This window comes from Colius striatus, chromosome 3 (genome assembly GCF_028858725.1).
Source record: "Colius striatus isolate bColStr4 chromosome 3, bColStr4.1.hap1, whole genome shotgun sequence".
In the NCBI taxonomy this organism is placed as follows: domain Eukaryota; kingdom Metazoa; phylum Chordata; class Aves; order Coliiformes; family Coliidae; genus Colius; species Colius striatus.
In genome coordinates, this window is record NC_084761.1 from 20,615,103 (window position 1) to 20,636,375 (window position 21,273).

The window sequence follows — 21,273 nt, forward strand, 5'->3', positions numbered from 1 at the left end:
TATTTATGGGACTAAGTCAGATTGATTTTCCTAAATCACTTGGCATCACTTTTTTTTTAAAGGCTTCTTCCTTTCTTGTGGGAGTACCCAGCACAACCAAGAGCACAGCTGCCCAACAGCCAAGAGCAAAAGAAGGTGAAATGGAACACTTGGTTGAACAAATGCACGGCTCCTGCCTGTGACCTCTGGCACATTCTGCAAAGTAGTCTGCAAGCTTGTTCAAGGCAAGAGAATACCAAAGACAAGTGGAAACTCCATTAAATGAGTCATTAGCTGGAGCAGCAGAACCACAAAGCTAACCAAAACCCCATGATACAGCACTAAAATTGTAAATAGGGAGGCCCTTTATCTCATCACATTACCGTAATGATGCTCCAGACTTCACAGAGCAGGCTGCAAGGAGCACGTAGGCACTGATCTTCGGAAGAATCTGTTTGCCCTTATGTGTCACAGTCATATTTGATCACCCCAAGCCTAAGGAAAAGTTACTGAACAAAAACCTTCAGCTGTGTGTGCTGGGATTCAGGTGAAAAACACCAGCTGCTCGGGAGCAACCACCTTGGAGATGGAAGTTACAAGCCTATGAAAGCTTGCAAGGAATTAGTCTTTGGGGATGGAGCTCTGCAGTGTGCCATATGGCATCAGTAACTACCTCTGCCTTCCCACTGGATCAAGGCCTGTTACCTTTGTCTACTCATCCCACTCAAATGTCAGTTGCATTGGGAGAGTAGTCCCAATTAATTGAGATGAGACGCTGCTAGTCCATCCACATGCCATCTTATACCTATTTTATGCAACCTAAAGCTTTTACAGCTACTCCCTGTTGGAAAAATCAGCTCTAAGTGAAAGGAGGGCTAGGACAAAAGACAACCAGTTAGTGAAGCGTGAGGCCACACCACATTTGAGTTTTTCTGCTCTGGGTAGAGCAGCTGCCTTCAAGGGACATCCCCTCTGTCCTCAACTCACAGTGCTTGCCAAGTCCACAGCAGGGAAGAGCTCCCATGCTCATAGCAAAAGGAAAAATAAAAGTGTTATTGAGGTCTAATGCCATTAGACAGATACAGTAGATAACTAACAACCCCGTCTCATCCTTACAATAACAATATTAATAAAACAAAATCAGAATGAAAGGGCCATTCACTGATTTCATCTAAGGAAGCTGTAAATAGATAATACCTGCATAACTATTCCCCTTCCCATTAGCAGCACTTAGTTGCTATTGTCAGTGGAACTGAGAGACCAAAGCAAATGCCACTGACACGAGAAATGGAAAATGCTATCTATCTGGCAAACATAAAAAATCTAGTTCCCAGGCTTTTGTGTAAAAGCTCAAGAAGGTGGTTTTTGGAAGTCCTGCTCAGAGAAAGCAAAGCTACCAGGGCTATGCCATCCAGTGAGGAAAATCTCCCACCCCTCTTCTTCTTTACGTCCTTCATCATTTTACAAATCTCCCTCCTCTTCACCAAGCCAGGCTTTTTCAGGCTGAAGACCCCTAGATTCTATTCAGCATCTCCACCAGACAGTCCATCCCAACCAGTTATTTTTCTCTCACCACCCACCATTTTCAACTTCACTACATTCAGTAACTCCTGCACTGCACTATTAAAAACAGACAGTGCTTGATTTTGGGACAAGGAGGAGGGAGGGAATCCATGTGAAGGTTAGGGTATGACCTGGCTGAAGACTCTGGCTAATGGTACAGCAAAACTCAAACCTCCTACTTCCCCTCTGAAAGTACAGCAAAACCAGAGCATTCAAGAGCAGCACTAAGCATTCAGGTTACCATCACAAGCCTAACTGTATATGTGGTGCTTTGTGCATGTCAAGCAAGGCTTAAGGTCCCTGATCACAGGAGAAGTGATCCAGTTCCCAAATTCTTGCTACATCAAAGGCTTGGGGAAAGAAAACTCTCCACAGGTACAGGAAGAGAGAACAGGTGAGGGCTGCATTATTTAACAGAGGCCATTTAAAAATTCACCCCACCTTGTGTTTACTCTGCATAGGGGCATGTGTGCTCACTTCATCACAGCATCATATTTCATCAGGGCTTTCCCACGCTTGAGCACAGACACACAGAGCTTTTGTACTTAAGAAAGGTTAATTCCCCCAGGAATTTGAATCTGCCCGTGTGTCTCTGTTTTTCTGCATCTGTTCACTACACATTTAAGATCATCTTTCCATAAATTATCCCATGACTGCCTCCATCACAGGATACCTTCAACGTCCTGCGTTTCGTCTGTGCACTGAACTCCATTACCCAGGAATGCTTTAGAGGCACGCTGCTGATACACTGCAAGGAGAAATGTTGTGAGCAAAATTGCTCTCTGCATCAAGAAAGAAGGCCACAGCACATGAAATTCCAGTAAACTAAACTTCCTAGGAACTTTTCTTTCAGAAAAGTGGCAGTGATCTGTACTGGAAGACAGTCATTTCCATTTCAGCTCCAGGGAGTGCAAGTAGGTCATCCAGGCTGACAGACCTAAAAATGAGGAACGTCTCCTTGTGACTGTGGAGATGAGGAGATGTTCAAACAGGAAAAGCAGTGAATCTCTCCCACCATTCATCACTGGACTTCATTTCAAAGAGTAGGACCCCATCAGTGCCCTCCCTGTCCATCAGTTCCCCAGGAAAGGCAGGAGAGTTTCTCTCAACTAGGCCAATTTCTTTTCTAACTTTAGAGCTGCCTTTGGCACAGATCCCCTGTTGACATGGAAACACCAGTTTGAATAAACAGTGCACAAACCACAACAAATAAGAAGGGTTTTGTGCCTCTCTCTGACTAACCATATTCATTCAGAGTCGGGTTTTGTCCCACATACAAGCTCTTCCAAAGCGGACATAATGCCAGGCTAGTAAACTCCCCTTATATCAACATATATCCATTTTCTATATGCTATTGCATCAGCTCAGCAACAAGAGGTCCCTGGTTAAACAGATTTTTCTTTAAATATCCCTTCTATTTTACACCTTGGGCATTAAAGAAGTCCCAGCAATTCAGCCATTCGGAGCTGCCAAGGACATTTGAACAGGGCATGACCAAAGGACTTCTCATGGGAGGAGGGACAGAAGTGGAAACAGCACTGGGAAATCCCCCAGCTTCCTATGGTCCACTTGCACTACAGCAACAATGGGGCTGATAAAGGCTGTACTTGACTCTTCTCAATCACTTCCATTCACAGATGAAGCTGAAAAAATAATCTCAAATATTTTCAAATTATTAAGACTACTGAATCACGAGTTAGAATCCCAGCTCTAACACCATAAATGACAAATTGTCTCCTGGGCATTGCAAAGATGATTAAAAGCTTGTCCTCTCCAAAAGGCTGCACTGAGAGAGGAGGCAGCTGCAGGAACGGCACAGTTTGAAATGTCTCACACGGGACAGGCAGAGTGAAACTCCAAGGTACACTGGCAAAGGAGAGCTTGGCCACAAACAGGGCTTAAGCAATACTAAGCATAAGCAAGATCACTACTATTTCCACAGATTAATCATAGGGGAAAGCTTTTATAAACTCTCCTGAAGCACTCGTGACTCAGATACTGCAACTGCAGGCCAGTGTGTGGCCAGAAACTGGCTAGAAAGCTGTAAATTGCATGGGAAATCCTATCTTGATGTGCACTGAAAATAAGAGAGGATGGAAAAGTAACTCTAACAAAAGGCCTGGGCAGCACCTGGCAGGCAGCTGTTGTTTGCCATACCAGTACAGGAATGTATGGTGAAGAGCCAAGTGACCAGGAGCACAAAGCCAACCTTCCACATGTAGGTACTACCCCACGTATAAGTTTCACCAGTGTAGCCAAATTAATCAGCTGTGTGGAAAACTCCTCAGTCTCTTGGTGTACACAGCTCACACCACAAAGGAATGGCTTCTGATCAGTACAGTCACTCAGGTAGTCCCAGAGGGCTGTGGGTCTGTGTGCACACTTGCCAGCATGGCATAATTGAACCTGCAGACAAGCTTTTAATAAAATGAAAATCAGATGGGAGTGTGTGATGCCACCTGCAACAGAGACTGAAGTTTGGGATGCCCCTGTGCAGGCCTTTACCAGATCCCCCACAGCCTGAACTGCTGCTGCTGCCTAGTGCTTTTCCTCCATAGCCCTGCTCTGGACACTTGCTTTGCCAAAAGGCTACTTGCAAGCTCGCAGGAGTTCAGACAAGAGTCATTCAAACTAGGAAGTGGCTGAGAGACAGAAATATATGAGAAAAGCTTACGTGTATTAAACATATAGAAGATGTGTAGCTTGGCTAGGATGCACCTAAAGCAGCAGAAGGGTTAGATCTTTCCTAATTACATCTGGAATGCACATATACATGTACATTCCCATTTGAGCAAACATCTCAGCCTTCAAGTGATGCAGAAATTCTCCCGCCATGAGAAGTCTTCATCTTTCAGACACTGCACTGGTACCACTGATGTATCTGGCAATAGAGAGCTCGAAGCCCAGGAGAGAGTAGGTTTAGATGTTGATTTATTAACTGGAAAACAGAAAAGGAATATAAATAGTCCAAAAGTGCCACTGCCTCTGCTCATTTATCTAGCTGCAAACAACCAGGACACTAACTGCAGCCAACGCCTCATAAAATAAGATAAATGAAGGCAAATCACTTCTTTGCACCACTACCTCAGAAGCCATGTTCTGCCAATACAAATGCAGTGAAAGGGAACACAGCTCCCCTTCCCTGATCATCCTTAAAAACTGCCAAAATGTCAAACAAGACCAAAACAAAACCATGATAAAACAGAAAAATCAAAATTGGGTGGCCTCTGTTGAAGCTATTTATCATCACCAGAGCCATTTGGGTCAGGGCCCAGCTGCCTTCTACAAGACCCTCATGATGCTGAGTTGAAGCAGGCTCTTTTGCTGTGCCATGAATCACACCATCATTCTCATGGCAGACAGGAGCCAGTTCATGCAAATTACCTGGCTTCAATATTCATAAAGAATACACTCTTAACCACATCGGGCTGTTTGTGTGCTCAGCATTGCTGATAGATATGAAGTGGCAGGAGGAACAAATCAAAAGCATTTTGTTTAGCTATGGGGTAAGCTTCCCATGCAGGCTGGAGGCAGCAAAGACTTTCTTTGGAGCCCTCCTTCTGTTTTCTGGTTGTTACACCTCCTGTCAGACAGCATGGTTATCAAGCATGGCAACGGAAATGGCAATAAAAACTTTCCTTCCCTCCACACTTCTTTCCCACAAACCTTTGCCTCTTGTAGACATCACGAAATACCCTGTGACAACTTTTTATCCCATGAGCTTAGATGGGAACCTGATGGACAAAAAGCTTTGTAACACTATGGTGACCCTCAGAAGAACCTAAAGCCCCAAAATAACAAGAGTAAACCAAGGCTGAAGGTCTCCCAGAGAAAATAGACAGACTTTTGCTCAGCCAGACATCCTGTCTCGCTGCTGCCTGCGGATGCTCTCTACAACCTGTCCTATGCAGGTGAATGCTGTATCAACAGCCCAGCTGTTTTGCAGTGTCCACACAGCCTGTTGCCACTGACTCTGCACTATCACAATCAACAACAAACCCTTGTCCCACTAACTCCCCTTTCCACAGACCACCAGCCATGGCGACTGGCCTGCCAAGAGCAGCTGCTGTGTGCAGTGGAGGCAGGGGGCACAGTGTTTTGGCTGTCACAGGCACAGGAGATCCAAATCAATGTTATTGATGCAACTTGCGTGATGAGTAATCTGCAGTTAAAGATTTTCTGCAAACTGTGCATTTTGGTAATTGGCCCTTCCTCTTGTTTCAGCTTTACAATCATTTGCTCTCTGTAAATGAAAAGGGGGAAAGAGTAACATGACATTTTTAATTTAGCGGACATCCCAACCTTACAAATAACCCAGGACTTTATTACTTTCAGATTTTCACATCATTTTATGATTTTGGGTAGCCTTATTCTGATGGAAAAATTATTTCCTCCACTCTCAAATGTAAGGAAGAAAAACAGACAGAGCCAATGAACATCTTCTAACTCCATCATTTTCCACGAAACAATCTCTCCTTAGCTAAAGCTGCTAACCTGGCTGCTTATAACATATCCATAAATACTTTGTCAGAAGGGAAAGAGAATAAAGAAACTGACTTTTAAATTAAGGGGAGATTTGGTTGGATTATTTCAGTGAACAGCAGTACACAAGGAGGACATGACAACAGTTACAATTAGTGCAAAGGTGATAAAAATTATCAAAGAACAAGCTAACCACGGAGGACTTAAATACTGCAGGAGCTTGCACCTCCAGCCCCAGCTCCAAGCACTGCTTGCCCCAGCCCTTGCATGGCTGTCCCACCAGGCAGGGCTGGAAGCAAATCCAGACAAAAGTTGTACATAAAATATACATATATATGTATAAATGCTGCTATAAAATTACTGGTGCCAAGGCCAGTCATATGTAGAGGGCAAGGCCAATGGAGAACCTTTTGAAAATCCCCCATCCATGAGCATAGCCTGTATGTCTCTGCTCCTTCCTCTCTTTCCTTTCTCCTCTAGCTGATGGCTCTTTGCCCTGGCAGTGAGGGAACAGGCAGTACTTTTTCAGCTGGTCCTTTAGAAAAAGCCCAAGTGTCCTCTGTCCTTTCCTGACTCCAACCTTTTCCAAGAGGGATCCTAAGTTCATTTTCTTTGTGAAGGAGCTTAATGGTTACCCAGTAAGAGGATTAACTCTGCAAAGTGTATTAAGAAGGCAAAGAGTATGAGAAAAATAAAATAAAAGCAAGATCAAAGTAAAATCAAACTAAATATGAAACCACCCCTTCCCTAAGGGTAGAGGAACCAACCACACAACACTTAACACAGGTCAACCAAGCGCTATCTATGGTTTTAATAAAATCATATATCTTGTTATTACCACTGGCTATACTCATGCCAGCATACCTTGGGAACACTGCAGATATTGTTTATCACTTATCCTCAGTGCTGTCTGTCTTCTAACTCATCTTTGCAACCTGCAAGAAAGCCACTGAGCTGAAGGGTGACATCTAAACAGTTCCAGCATCTGTGCAGAGAAGTCCAGCCCTTCGCTATAAAGAGGTTTCAGTCACGGGAAAGGTGAAAGTTCTTGTCTTCTCTCACTCCCCTTGATATTGCAGTCATCAAAGAGGCAGGCAGTCTCTCGAGCCAACTCAAAATCTGAACCATCTCTGCAATTCCAGCTCTCCACAGGGACTGAAAACTAAGCTCAGGAGAACAGACATGACAACACGTATCTCAAAGAAGTGCCTATGTTTGGAGTGATCAATCCGGGCTTTTGCCTTCACAGCTGAGGTCCCAGCTGCTTACTGCCCCTTAATTGGATAATCTAAAAAAAACAACCACAACCCAGGCCACCTGAAAGCAGCCTGGCCCAGGTGACCACGTTCAAGCACTCTTGCCAATAACAGGTCAGCTCCAAGAGAAGTGGCCAAGTGTATTAGATAACACACCAATACACGCTGCTTTTCTGCATAGAGTGTTCCCTCTCCCTGGGTGTCCTCTTCTGACCTTCTCTAGCCTTGCCTCTAACCTCCAAGGCTATCCTTGGAAACCATCGTTTGTTGCAAACATGGAACTGAGTGGAAAAATTTAGCAGTCACTAAAGGTGAGGCAACTGTTGTGCGCCAAGAGGTCTGCTCCTGGTTTTTCTGCACAGAGAATGAACCAAAACAAAGAATTATCAGGATCATAAAATGGGAGACACCAATTTTCAGGTTGGACCTTAAAACTTATGGGGAAAGGAGCAGGGTAGCCACAGATGGATCCTCAGGACCTGTCTGCTCCTCCAAAAGTATGGGAGGGAATTGCTGCTAAGCAGAGACAGAGTATCTCAAGATGGAGAGAGTTAAATATCACTGGGGTCAGAGGCTGACAGTTGGGTAAGCAGACTTTCCCAGGTAGGCTTAAAGTGTTGGAAGGTATGGCTGCTTCAGAATGTTACAGCTCTTCCAGTTAGATGAGTGTGCAGGGCAATCACAAAACTAACCCCGCCAATATGAAGCAAAAAAAAAAGGAGGGCTTGAGGTCATACTGCAACTACAAAGCACTGGCCACCAGTACTGCTCCATGAAGAGAAAGAGACAGAAACAAAAAGAAATAAAAGAAATTTTAAAAAAAGAAATAAAAAGGTAGAAATCTCCTGAGAAGGTCATTTCACAGCTGGAAGAGAGCACATCTAGAACTCCTACTTTGATTTTAATTAGGCGTCTCCCTGCCCAGTAAGAACCTATTGAAACACAGATTAAAGGAGTATTTTGGATAGAATGCTGCTACACTGTGAATTGTAGCATTCCAATTAGCATTAAAAGTTTGAGAACTGAAAATTAAGGAGGTAGGTAGGAAAGTTATTGAAGGTATATGGAAACTTGTTCAAAGCTTTTCTTCCTTTAAAATGTGGACACACAATATTCCCCTTTACCTCTGCAAAAATAGTGATCAATGGAAGAGCTCAGGTCTCAGTCCTGCTCCAAGCAACTGTTATAAACTGACTTCATCCTGTCGCAGTTCTTATACACACACAAATAAAAATTGGAATAGCCTCTTTTGCCAGCAGACTCACACCTCACTATATGGCCTCATTAACTGTCAAATATACCAAAATACCAAACTGTCAAATATACCAAAGATACCAAAATACTGACAGCCAGTCACTCTGCTCTCAAGGCAAGAAAACATGTTCTCTTTCCAGTTCCTGTTTCATAAGATGATGGGTTCTTGCCTTGCCTCCTGTATGCCATGCTAAATTCTGCTCCAGAAAGTTGCCAGGCATCATCACAATTTCACAAACTTTATCAAGACAGGAGTTCCAGTCAATCAGTAACGAAAGCTGAGACCTAAGGTGATTTCTGGGGCCAGCTTTGAAAGGCATCCAGTACAAGGGTCCCATTGTGCACAGTTCATCAGCAGGACACGGGCTAATTAACTACACAGCTCTTTGGAACTAGTTAGTTTTCAAGTAACGTTTTTCACTACAGCCAGACATTATCTACATTCAAAGCTATAACTCTGGATTGCACTTCCCAACTGGATTGATTAACAGAGTTCACAATTAGCACTACCAAAACAGCTATTTTTATCCCCACTTCTACACAAAAAGTCTATTAATCTGTATGGGTCCAGAGTCACTTCTGCAGGAGGGGCAACTGAGCCCATGCTCTACTGAGGTCTACCAAGCCTGCTGCAACAGTCAGTCCTAGTTTTATCTATGAGACTCTAATTATGATGTGATTAAAAATCTAATCTAGCAGTCTTTCCAATTAAATAAAGCCATTTCACTGTCCTACTCTTTCCCCAAGTGGGGTCTGTGTATACTAAAGGAAACACAGTTTGCAAAACCAACCAACCAATACAGATAAAATGCTGCTACACACATACACATACATACAACTCTGAATGACACTGAGGTCAATGCAGAACACATTGTCTCCCTTCTCTTTCTGTGAAAGTATCTTTATTTTTAAAATATCTATTTATTTTTAAAAATATTTAATTACTCTGCACTGGCTTTTCAACAAGGATTATGCTGCTCTGTCCCTATAAGGCAGAGTTTCATATACAAAATATTGCAACGAGCCATCATTTGAAGAACTAGAGTCATTCTCAGCTGGACAGCACTACTATGTTACTCAAATAATTTTCTAAAGTAACTCTCATTTGCATTCAGAATAACCACAGGCCTAGAGAATGCTGAAAGACATGGGGGGTGGGGGGAAAGATTCTCCAAAAGAAACAGTCAGGCTTTGAGAATAACCCACTTTTTGAACCAAAACAAAGGTTTTTTTGAAATTTGCACAGAGACCTTATTCAGACACCAGTTTTTAAAGAGTTGAAATAAAATCACTCTTACCCCACAAGACTCTTCAGCTCTCAGAAGGGACAAGAACACGCACAGAGAAAGCCCAAATGATATACTGCAAACATTATCCTAGTTTGAGAAATTGGTCATATTTGTGGAGCCTTGGCACTAAGGCCAATGTTAACTTGATCACTCATCTCCATTTTGGAGGTGTTCTTCCACAGTCAGCATCATTGCCTTTCCAGGTGATCCACAGTTGCAGAGGGTGAGGTGACATCTGTTCTGCCAGCTGCCATAGCAATGACACGTTCCACTGAAGGCTCTTTGTGACAGCACGCCCTGGAATGCTGCAGGGGCTTAGCTCCTGTGCAGACCCTTGCTGTAATCCCTAAAGACTATCTTTTCAGGAGGAAGAGGATATGAAACAATATCTGGATATTTTCTCTCCTTTCTCATGGTATCAGCAAGATGTCATGTATGTGGTGTCACTTGCCTCAGACCTTGCAAGAGTTGAATCTGCTGTTCTCAAGACTGGTGCTTAGAAAGTGGAGAATCCAGTTCCAGAACTCAGAAATACTGTACTCACCTTGTTCATCTTCTGCTTCAGTTGTATGGTACAGAGGCTTTTTCCCCAACATCCAGCTCCTAAACATACACATCACCAAGCAAAGTGTGAATCTGAAGCTTACCTGATCTTTCTCAGGCTTGTCAGAGATGTCATTCAGACTGGTGGAAGTCAGGTTTCTGTGAGTCAGGGCTGGGCTGCCTGTAAGAACAATGTCAACACCAATTAAAGCATCCATTTTGATCCAGTCAGGAGAACACAGAGGCTCAGGCTACAGCAACACCTTTCCTTGAAAAAGGGAAGTTGATGTGGCGAATTTAAGACCCTGACAGGCTGCTTTCTGAGACTTAACGTGGCACATGAAATACGAAGATGCTAATCTTTCATCATCTCTGACCCACAGCATTCCCATGACTCTTAGGACAGTACAAGAGTCTAAGGACTACCCATAATTCCTGGCTGTGGGATAAAAAGCAAAGCAGCAACAGGCTGCTGACACTGATGCTGCTGGGTCACCCAGGATCCAGCCACAAACCCATCTCTCAACAGGACTGGGACCATTGTAGCCACTGCAAATTCCTGGCCTTAGCTCTCCTATGTGGATGGTATCTGCCCTATGTGCCTCAGCATCCCAGGCTTCAGTGTGCAGCTCATGCAGCCAGGGAGGTGGGCAGCTTCTGGTCCTGCGAAACAGCCAAGAGTAAAAATCTACCCTTCTTCAAGTAAGCTCACTGACTAAGCTCATGAACCTTAGACATTCTAGTGATTAAACCAATGTATGCACCGCACTGATAGGCCAAAAGTCACCAACTCCTAATGCCAGATACCAAGAGAGGTAAAGAAAATCCCCAGAGACAAAGAGCTGAAGTAGTTCACCTCCATTTCTTTTCCAAAGACCAACTGGTCATCTGTAAACCTGATATGCTGGCGGTCAAGCACTGCAAAACAGCTCATCAGGAGCTCCTTGCTCACTTACAGACTGCTTACCCTACTCCTGCTTCTCTTCTTGGAAACCAGTAGAACATAGTTCTAAAGAACCTGGAAAAAAAGCCCCACAACTTCAGAATTCAGGTCTACAATCCCAGTAAAAGCAATTGTAGCTAAACCTGAAGAAACACAGAAACAGCCATAATTGTAAAAGAAGGAAATTTTTTGGTTTTTGTTGTTTTCTCTTTTAAAGATTTCTGGGATGGATATGGCATCCTAAACCACAGTGGTCAGTATGCATTTTTTTAATTATTCTGAAATCTTCCTATCCCTTCTCATCCACACTTACAGGAATTAGAAGCTCAGCAAGAGGAGCTGTTATCACAGAGTTTCTGATCATGAACGTTACTGGAAAGACAAAAATTACTCAAAAAGGAAAGGCACCGAGGTATTTTTCAGCTATGTTTCAAGAAAACATTCATAAAACTTATGCTTTAATATTCATACCAAAATGAAAGTGTGAATTTTCAGTGTCCATCAGCTCCCAGTGCAAACAAGCTCTATAACAAATCAGAATACCAAGCAAATAAAAAAAAAGAAGTGGGGAAAAAAGAGATCTGGATGTCCAGAGCTGGGTTTCCTTTACAATGTATTCCACATCTGTGGAGGTAGACTTGAAGCATTTTTCTTCTGAGTCATTTATAATCACACAGTACCTGCTGTGCTTCACTGTCAGACCCAGGAAGGTCAACACAGCAAAAGCCAAGCACCATTAGGTAAACTGGGTATTGCACGAGGAGGATCCCCAGCTTCTCCTCTTCCTGCTGTTACTGTGAGCCAGATTTAAGCCCCACCTATCTCTACAAAGTTTTTACTCATAGAGAGAGAAATGCCACTTGGAAGACTGGTTTCAGCTACGCATATTAGCAACTATCCTCCTAATTATTTCAAAGCCTTAGAAATGTTTACCAATTATGATTGGACTGTTTGATAAAAATCTGTAAGTAGGAGATAAACACATAAACGATGCAGGAAAAAAGCCATCACACTTGCTCACCTGTGTCTGTTACATGGCCTAGGCGTTACTTAGTCTATAACACCTTCTGTGATATGAATATTTAATATTTCTATTCCTTAGAAAGCAAAATTGGGCAAACCCCCCCCCAAATAACCTCAGGTTATTGTAATCCTGAAGCCTGAACTCAGGGCTCCTTTTTCTTGTATGGGGCAATTAATTATCTTTCAAAGGTTGCACAGACACTGCCAGTTCTGGGAAATCTTTGACAGGTATACAATGTGCCCATAAATCAAATTGGAGACTGAAGCTTGATGCAGAGATACGAGTGGCTGCTTTGCAAATCTGAGCTGATAATACCAAATAAAGCACTTGAAAATGCAAAGCTTGTTCATGCGAATAATTGGTGTCATGCAGCTCAGTGAGTCAAAGCAAAATTTCTATCAGTTCCCAGCACCTGAGTTCTACCAACTGAGCGAAATTAAACAGGAAAGTCTTTGGCAGAGTTAAACAGATCTGGACATTCATCGAATCATAGAATGGTAGGGGTTGGAAAAGGGACCTCTAAAGATCATGTAGTCCAACTCCCCTGCTCAAATAGGTCCACCTAGATCAGGATGCCACAGGAACATATCCAGGCAGGTTTTGAAAACCACCAGAGCAGGAGACTCCCCAACTTTCAAGACCTGCAGAGACGAGAATACTGGTGGGCTGCTCTCAGAGCTGGGTTTTCCACACTGCCCATCCACCAAAGGCCAGCCCAAGGGTTTGGGAGAGCTGCGCTTCGGCTGTGGATGGTGAGACATGAGACTCTGAGTTTTGGCATGACTAATGACTCCAACTGAGACGGAACTAGGTATGGCTTCCAAAAAGCTTTGAGAAGGGATAGAAAAAAACTAAGGATTTTATTTTGTACAGTTAATGCTGTTTCAATGTACTTTATTCAGAAGGGCTGCACTACATAGCCGGAGTGAAAGATATCTGCTTCAGATCTGATTCTGAAGGAATCCCTTCATTTTCTGCAACTCTTTTGGTGGCTTTCCAAATTTCTAGGTCCAGTTCTGAAAACAGGCTACAGTCAAGGTCTGCACTTTCACAGATGATATTTTTCCAGTTTACAACCTAGTTTGCTTTGCTTATTAGATGTCCAAGGCTGAATTAGTTCTTAGGAGATAATTACCTTTCCTTCTAGAGGAAGTGGCTAATGACTTTATTGCCTCTTGCTTGTAGCCTCTTCCTCCCAACATGATCAAGATAACCACATCAATCCTCACAGCAGCTCTTCTCAAAGTATCCCACATTTATTCCAGACCTGAATAGACTCATGTGCCAAAAGGCTCATCTGCCTTTTCCAGTTTTATTCCTTAATAAATACCACACTTCTTTACAAACACGACATTGGCTGTACTCTAAAACCATCACAGCTACAGCAGAACTACCACTATAAGGCTGAACAAGGACAGGTGCATGGACTATAGAAGTGAGGGACATCAGACAAAACCCTGTACAAGAAGAAGCATGAACCTCTGGACAGAGGGCTCTCAGGAAGCTCCTTTTGTCACAGTCAAAGTGTTTCGGATGAGCATAAATCCCTCCCTGGAAAGTCAGCGTTGCTCTGGTATTTTGTCTCATAAAACTGCTTCTGTGATAGCACTCCTGTTTCAGTCAGTGACAAGAGAACCTGCACTTCAGAAGAAAGCAAGCTTGCACCTGCAGTTGTTTCTGAAAGTTAGCCCCACAAAGAGCTGTGAGCATGTCAGCCATAGCTCCAGCTTCTTGGCATAACACACAGACCTTACTCACTCCCTTTTTCCATCATCAGACTGGTCTTGAACTAAGAGATCTGAGCACCAAAACTTTACAACATACTCTTTGTTCTTTGGAGGTAGAGAGTGTCTCCCAATTTCAATAGGGCTCTCGCAGGCTAAGATGATTTGTATCTTCATTTCCTTGCAAGAGCCAACTGCTGACAGACAAAACTTCTTGAGCACGTACTATGACTGTTCTCCCCAAAAGTCTGGTGTCTGTGTACATCATCTTGAGAAAATGCCTTAAAAGGTCCTCAAGTTCAGACTAGTTTCAGTACTGACTTTGACGATCTCTAGAACACAGACTGGAAACCACAAGCCTCACCTTTTACCATCTTTGCTGACATAAGGAACTCAATAGTAACCCAGCCTGCATTTAGAAGTTTTCCCCAAGCCCCTGAATTCATCTTGACCACCAAGCAAAGTCAGTAACAGAAACACACTGCTGGAAATGCAAGATGCAACATGTGCAGTGTTGTCTCAAAAGCTATTTGTCTTTGTGGACACTGTGGCCCAAATCTGTACAGCCTAAATCCCTTCTGACTCGTGTTCCTAATGGTTGTGCACCTCTGATGACCCAAAGCCAGGAAGGACGTGTCCAACACCAGTCTTTTTAATGCATGTATATTACAAGCCTGCTCATAAGAGCACTTCTCTGCAGCTGACTCAGTCATTTAGAGGTGACAGCGACAGGAGGTAAACTCAGTCTCTAGGGGTAAGCCTAGCAATACCACTTCTAAGAAAGACCTGATAGAGAGGAAAAAACCCAACCTTAAAATCCTGGAAGTCCTTTGGTGAGCAGCTTCTCTGAATGGAGAAGAAACATGGGAGCAGAAGGAAGCAACAAGCCTCTTGGCCTACAGGCTCTCAGAGCCCTAAACAAACTAGCAGAGTAAAAGGTTTCTGCTGCTGAGATCTCAGCCAAAGGCTTTGGCACACAGTGTTCACTCTTGCACAGTTTGCTAACTAAGGATAATTTCCTGATTCTGGCCTAATTTACATTACTGTCTCTCTGGCAAATGCAATGCAAGTCTCTCCTTGGCTGCACTCAGTTAAGTACTGGTGCAAGAAGTAAGGCAGGCAGGCCAAACCCCTCCATGTTATTATCTCATTCTGTTAACAGCCTTGATAGTCTCAATCTTTCATGGGGAATATCCTGAAATTTGGATTTCTGTAGATTGCTATGGCCTATAAAGAACACCTCTGGGCCTTCCTGGGGGAACAGCATGCTCTTCTGCAACCAGTAAGGCTCTTGATGAGTCATGTTTTACAAAGGATGATTGGAGAGAAGCAGAGCCTGAGAAAAGTCCAGCTCATTGCTGAGAGAGAAAGCTGGCATGGCTTGCTAGCTGTGTGACAAAGGGAGCCTACTCTTGTATTGAATTGATATGGAAATTAAAATATTTAAGCTCATTGCATTTATAATACAGCATTGGTGGCAAAATTCATGAAGCCCTTTAAATGGCCAAAGGTTACTTCAACAGATGGAAGTCACTAGATGGCTTTGGAGGGAGACCACTGCCCAAAGAAGAGTACAGGCTGACCTACCTGTTTCATCCAAGCTGACAAAAAAAAACAAAAGAGAGTGAAAGTGAAATGGAGCAGTGAGAGGGGATAGTGGGGGCAACATGGTCAGCCAGAGCAGCAGCCACTCCACAACCAACACAGGTGCAGCCTCCCTACTGTCAACACGGCAGCAAGCGTTAGGAGAGCGGCTCCTCTGTCTCTTATCTCCCCCAGCTCGCCCACCCCAGCCCCGGCCCCAGCCCCTGCCCGGGACTTACTGAGCCATCCCACGCTGGGGCTGCGCTGCACTCCCATTTCATCATCCAGCGTGCGGGTTGCTAGGCAGGGCACGGAGCTCTCGAGCGGGCTGCGTGCTTGGACGGTGCAAGAAGGAGACAGGAGCAGCAGCAAAGAGGAAGAGAGCAAAGTTGAAAAGTCAAAGGAAAAGGAAAATAAAAAAGAAAAAAGGCAAGAAAGAAATGCTCAAGCAATTGCACAAGCAAGCCAGACAGGAGAGAGAGTGTTTGAACAGTCGCAGTTACACGCAAGTGCACCTTTCTGCATAGGTCGGTGACCAAATTGGTATAAGCCCACGCTTTCGGAGCACGACATCTCTGCTGAATCTCCACCTTTCAGAGTTCAGTTGGCAGGTCTGCAGACAGTTTTCCATCCCTGGTGTCTAAAATTCAGGCATCTTAGAAGCAGATTTCAAGCAACTGAGGAAGGCAGCTGCAGCGCAAGCTGTGCTGAGCACTCCCAAGCTGCGGTGCGGTCAGTAAGGATGGCAGGTACACAGAGCTTTTGAAAACAAATCAGGTCAAGTCCCTGTAGGAGCCAACTCTGAGTATACCAACCATCTCTGTACCCAGGCATATCAGTTTGGGCTTGGGAACACATACCTTAGTCTGTAATGCTTCAAATAATGCACACAATTAAATACATCGGTGGGTTTTTTTCCAACCACTCCTTGAAATGTATCTTATTTCTGACTTAAACTTCTCACCTCCTGTGCTGGTATTATTCAGTTGATACCATCATTCAGCTCTCTACAGGGACTGAGGATGCAGTTCCCACAAAAACACTTAACTGAACACAGCTGAACTCTAATGCAAAATAGCAATGTTAGGGAAGAAAAGTCTTCACCTGTGGCTAGTTATCCTTATCTCAGTGCATCAGCCAACACACTGCAGACAGCCCAAGTGTTATTTTAACCCAACTGTTTCCAAACTACACTGTCAGCACAGTGAAAATAAAGGATGTTCATGAGATGTTTGGGCAGCACGGACACCACCCTCGTGGTGATGGGTAGCATGCCATTATTTAGGGTGGCTAAACACTCACACTTAAACACGTGACAGTTTTCCTCAGCCTCTGCCAGCTTGGTTTTAGTACAGTTTGACCATTTCTCTCTAAGGCTTTCGCCAAAGGCTCTCACAGGTGTTAAATTATATAAAATGCTGGCAGGCAAAAAGCTTTTAAATTACAATGCATAGCAAATGTCACTGCTGAAGCACAGGTAAACATCAATTAGACAGTCCTGGGGCACCTGCATACAGAATGGTGACCACCGGGCTCATTTGATAGTGGCAAACCTGCCGCAGACCTGTGTTACAACGGGGCAAGGACTGCCGGAGAGCTGCTAGAGTGTACATTATTTATGGCAGGACTTCACGGCAAGTGCAATACCCTGTGCCAGGAAAGGACACAAAGAACTCTTAGAAAGCCATTTGACAAAACAAGACACACAAAAAAACTGTCAAAAAAAACCAACCCCAACCTGCAGGAGTTCAACTGAAACGTCAAATCAAAATGTCCTTGTTGAACACTTCCTCCAGCTCAATCTTCTACCAATAAAAGAAATGAAAAGGGCCGTGTCTTTGTAAGGTAATTGAGTAATTATTTGGTACAGCTTTGCCTGCTCAGAGTTTTGATAATCATCTTTTTCCTGCTGAAGGGATGGCAAAGGAGTGCTTTGATTTATCCTCCTCCATCCTCTGTCACACAGGAAGTCTCCATCTTTTGCCCGATTTCTTTCCTGAGAGCAAAAGGATTTCTGACAAAACATCCTCCCACAAGCATGCTCCAGATATCAATCTGTATGACGCAACAGTGAATAAAAAAGCATTCAGCACACCTTTGCTGCTCAAAAGTTCCGTGCCTCTGCCAATCTGATCGCTACCAAGTCTTATCTTCAAAACAAGTGGTGAAATGAAAGAAGGGGTGGAGGATTCCTCTGCTACCAGGGACCAGAGAGCCACAGACATCCCTGGGGAGGTCTGCAATGGCTGGAAATGCTCAGGCATCAGCCTTGGCTGCAGGGTAAGTCATCGGTTCTTTGGTGGCTGAATTTCTATATGTATTTCACGTAACTGCACAGGACTTGGTCAGCTCAGGAGATGGAAAAAAGACCATGGAATAGCTACAGCATGGGGTGCTTTATGGAGAACTCGCCAACAATACACAATGGAGTGAAAATACCTTCGTTTCCACAGGCAAAGTCTTAGCAACTCCTGAGTATTTTCCTTTTTCTGCTTTATGTATAAAGAATGTTTTTGGACACTTTCAGAAGTTTTAATTATTATTAAACAGAATACCAGAACAGGAGTTTATACAAGCTTATCATGAAGGCACACAAAATTTTAGATCCCCTCAGACTTTGTTCTTTAAGGCACTCTGAAATAAGTGAGTTATAGAACCTCAATAGCTTTGAGAGCCATGGCCCAGGGGATAGTTCCAGATTTTAGATCTAACCAATACCCTGGAAGAAATGTGTCATTATTTCATTTGAGGTTTAAGCTTAACTGCCCTGAAAAAGAAAAAGGAAGAAAAATGATGGGCAGAATCCATGCTAACAACATTATGCTAAAATGTTTCCTAAATGAATGTTTTTAAAAGTAATTTAATACAAGTAGGTGCCTATAAAAATCATAGCTTCCAAGTCATTGAATCATAGAATGGTAGGGGTTGGAAAGGACTTTCAGAGATCATCTGGTCCAACCCCCCTGCAGAAGCAAGTCCACCTAGATCAGGGCACAGAGAAACGTGTCCAGGCAGGTCTTGAAGACCTCCAAGGAAGGAGACTCCACAACCCCTCTGGGCAGCCTGTGCCAGGGCCCCCTCACCTGAACACTAAAATATTTTCTTATGTTTAAATGGAACTTTTTGTGTTCCAGCTTCATCCCATTCCCCCTTGTCCTGTTGCTAGATATAATAGAAAAAAGGGATGTCCCAACCTCCTGACACCCACCCTTTAGATATTTGTAAATATTGTCTATTGTGATTGCCCAGTAAGAGCCAGTAAGTTGCATATTTTTATGTGTAACCTACAGCAAGGTCTGATTCTGCTTCAGTAATTAACAGTCCTTAATGAACACTCAAGAAACTGTGGCCATTAAATGTGCAGAGTGTTTTATAATTTACATCATGGTGTGTTATGGGTAAACTAGAAATGTGAAGATTCCCCTTTTAAGAACAGCAGTACCAAGCCGAAAGCTGAGCGGCTTCCCAAATACCTCAGACTGTGTACCTCCTTAGACAAGGGGTGAGAAGCAAGCACAGAGGGGCTGCTGCTCTCAGGGACCCGGCAGCACCATGAATATTAGATGAAAGCATTCCCAACTCTGAAATGAAAGGTAGACACTGAAAGGAAATACCCACCTGGAAAGAAACACCAGGGAAATTTATGAGTGCTTGAGGCTGATGGCACTTTCATGATTGGGATTAGCTGTGTTGAGAGACAGCTGCACTCCTGTCGACCTCATTAAATTTTTATCTGTCTAAAGGACAAATTCTGCCTTTAGAAGCACATGAGAGGTACTCATTGAATTCCAGAGAGCGTGGTATAACTTGATCAGATACATTCTGGAGTTACTTTTTCATTAAAGTGTAAATAATAGATAACAGTAACAACTATTCATGAAGCATTTCCCTTTGTAAATCTCAAAGCACTTGAACTGTCACAGAACATAATGCATGATATGTTCTCATAACACATAAACATCCCAGGTGGGAAAAGAGAGGCAAAACAACATGAAAGCAGAGGCTGAAGGTCAGCCAGTGGGCTAAGCAGAGTCAGGAGAGAATTTCTTGAGAATCAGTCCAACTGAGACAGCCTCTTCAAACCAGACCAAAAAAATGAATGAAAAATCAAGTCACCTCAGAGCTGAGTAAAGGATGCCTTTAGCCATGAAAAATAAGCAGAGGCTGCAGTGAGAACTTAGATGAACGCCCTTTGTCAGCATCACTCCTCCCAGGATAAGCATGCTATTGTTTTCTCTTGAACCAGTCCACTAAAGGGACAGAGCTTACCATCCAAGGTATAGTTAAATAATACGCTGAGCATGCTTTACCTTCAAACCCCTTAAGTAAGTTTTAATTTGTCTTTAACACCCTGAGGTTTGGATGGCTCCTCAAGGAATGACTTAAACTGCAGAAAGGAAGAATTCGGCATTCACCAGCTGCTGAAAAAAGAGGAAGCTGTTAGAAGCATATGGTGCAGTAAAAACATACACAATACAGAGGTGGAAAGTGGATATATGCTGCAAACAGAGCCCATTTTAACCCCTCTAGTTAAGACTCTTGTTGTGTTTGAAGGTGGAACTAATCATAGCAAAGCCATACAGTCAATCCTAAAGGTTTCTTTGCATTTCTATGCCTTAGAAACTCACTGAGATGGGTACTCAGAATAAAACAGTCAACTTGATTATTTTTCAACTGTAACACAGGAAAAAGCATACTCCTGCCCAAACACAGAGGCCCTCCCAACACCTGCTCATCTCCCAGGCAACGTGAGAGAATCATAGAATCATATAAAATCACCAAGCCCAACCACTAACCTCACACTGCTAAGCCCACCACTAGCCATGTTCCTCAGAATCTCATCTACACAGCTTTTAAGTATGTCCAGAGATGGAGTCTCCATCACCTCCTGGGCAGCCTGTGACAATGTTTAACAACCCTCTCAGTGAAAAAGTTCTTCCTAATCTCCAGTCTAAGCCTAACCTGGCACAACTTGAGGGCTTTCCCTCTTGTCACTATCACTCGTTACTTGGCAGAGGAGACTGACCAACCTTCACCTTGCTACAATCTCCTGTCAGGTAGTTTTAGAGAGTGATCATGTCTCCCCTCAGCCTCCTCCAGACTAAACATCCCTAGCTCCCTCAGCTGCTCCTAGTAAGACTTATTCTCCAGACCCTTCCACAGCTTCATTGCCTGTCTCTGGACACACTCCAGCAGCTCAATGTCCTTCCTGTAGTGAGGGGCCTAGAACTGAACACAGTATTCAAGATGTGACCTCACCAGCACCAAGCACAGGAGCATAATCACTTCCCTGGTCCTTTACCAGTGTTAGTGCTTCCTGTGGAATCACAAGCAGACCATGGACCAGCCTGGAAACATCTCTTTGTGTTCCCTTAACCCTTGGTGTGGCAATGCCTGCCTGCAGGACACAGGTTTGAGGCTGGAGCTGAGAAATGAGGGCATCCGCTACACTATACACAAAGCGACTGAAGCAACCAAGCGATGCCTGCCAAAGACAAGTCCGTCTTGTGTCTTGCCTCCCGTACAGCATGGCTACAGTCCAGGATCCTTCTTCTCAAGCAAACTTGTTCATCTTTCCAAAGGTCCAGAAAGAGTGGTAGTCACTTCTATCTATAGACACCACTGCAAATAA

General features: G+C 43.7%; 1 protein-coding gene across 3 annotated transcripts in view; it reads right to left on the reverse strand.

Annotated features, from left to right (window-relative positions):
• SLC4A4 (solute carrier family 4 member 4) overlaps positions 1 to 21,273 on the reverse strand; it is a 246,237-nt gene that overhangs the window by 60,972 nt on the left and 163,992 nt on the right. For all 3 annotated transcript variants that reach the window (XM_061994177.1, XM_061994176.1, XM_061994178.1), the window contains one exon: positions 10,471 to 10,547. In XM_061994177.1, the coding sequence (XP_061850161.1) occupies positions 10,471 to 10,547 (77 nt within the window). The remainder of the gene's footprint in view (positions 1 to 10,470; positions 10,548 to 21,273) is intronic.